The following is a 1,242-nucleotide window of genomic DNA, read 5'->3' on the forward strand; positions in this document are numbered from 1 at the left end:
GCTGCGCAACCCAAGGTCAAACTGATGTGATCAGTAAATACATCTTTTTAAACGCCACAACTTTTATCTGAAACATTTTTTTCTAAAATGCTTAGTTTTCGAGATATTTCACCGGTCCGGGACTTTTTGAACACCCTGTATACAAGGTATCCCGCATAAGCGTCCAAGAAGAAAAATATAAGTAGAACCGATAAAAGTGAAAAATATGGTCGAAGTCACTTTTCGAACAACCACGTAAAATTTCGAATTATTAAAAAAATAAATATAATTATTAAAAAATAGACTATCAGAGCGCGCGACGCGGCAGGCGGGACATACGGTTTGCTGCGGCCAGCGAAAGAAATGCCGATTGCTCGCACGCCTATCTTATAGGCCCAGAGGTATTGATTGCGTCTTAAATCTGGCAATATGCGGACTATTTGCTATGATCAACTTTTTTCTCTATATCCTATCTAGATAAGTATCCTTATTCTTATTTCATGCTGGTATTATAGAAACGGCTTATGTAATAATAGTGATATCGTCGTAAAAAAATTAGAGAATAGGCATATAGGATTTTTTCTGGTGAAATAAATAACGGGCGGACGAGTAATTGTTGATTCTATGTAACCGGTTCTATTTTTTATGTAACCGGTTCTATTTTCGAGCTCTAATCAAACACAACATATAAAAATAAAAGTTTTTATTCATAGTTTTGTGTTTATATATATTTAATATATATAACTACATACGCACGCACATGTATATTTATATACATATGATATTATGTGTAATATAAAATGTCAGAAATGTGTAATTATGTACGGATGTAATAACGATATAGAACTAATGATTTCTATATATTGACCAACAGAGAACAGGTTCCGGTACCAGATTTGCAAGGTTGTCCCAACATGAGTCTACTCGAAGGCGATAATAAATCGTCCTTTTTTCCTATATACATAAAAAAAAGAAAAATAGAACATATATTACAATATTTTATAAAACATAATATATATATATATACATATTATATATATATATATATATATATATATATATATATATATAAGCATAATAAAAGTGAATACTTTACGAGATATTTTGAATTTTTTCATATTGCAACTTTGGAGCTTTATAACTCGAAAAGTACTCAATGAAGAAACATTTCATTAGAATGTTTTAGAAAGCTCTCGAGGTCAGCTACAAGAATATGTAATAAAAAATAAGGGATGCCGTTTAAAAAAATTGAGGTGACTTTCA

General features: G+C 30.8%; 1 protein-coding gene across 3 annotated transcripts in view; it reads right to left on the reverse strand.

Moving 5' to 3' along the window:
• Positions 1-667: 667 nt before the first annotated feature.
• The window catches only part of LOC116852829 (DNA-directed RNA polymerase I subunit RPA1), a 38,904-nt gene continuing 38,329 nt past the window's right edge, over positions 668-1,242 (reverse strand). For all 3 annotated transcript variants that reach the window (XM_032833535.1, XM_032833533.1, XM_032833534.1), the window contains exon 6: positions 668-933. In XM_032833535.1, the coding sequence (XP_032689426.1) occupies positions 836-933 (98 nt within the window). In that variant the 3' untranslated portion in view covers positions 668-835. The remainder of the gene's footprint in view (positions 934-1,242) is intronic.

Source organism: Odontomachus brunneus, unplaced genomic scaffold (assembly GCF_010583005.1).
Source record: "Odontomachus brunneus isolate Ranch 3 - 2012 unplaced genomic scaffold, Obru_v1 Obru_scaffold_258, whole genome shotgun sequence".
In the NCBI taxonomy this organism is placed as follows: Eukaryota; Metazoa; Arthropoda; class Insecta; order Hymenoptera; family Formicidae; genus Odontomachus; species Odontomachus brunneus.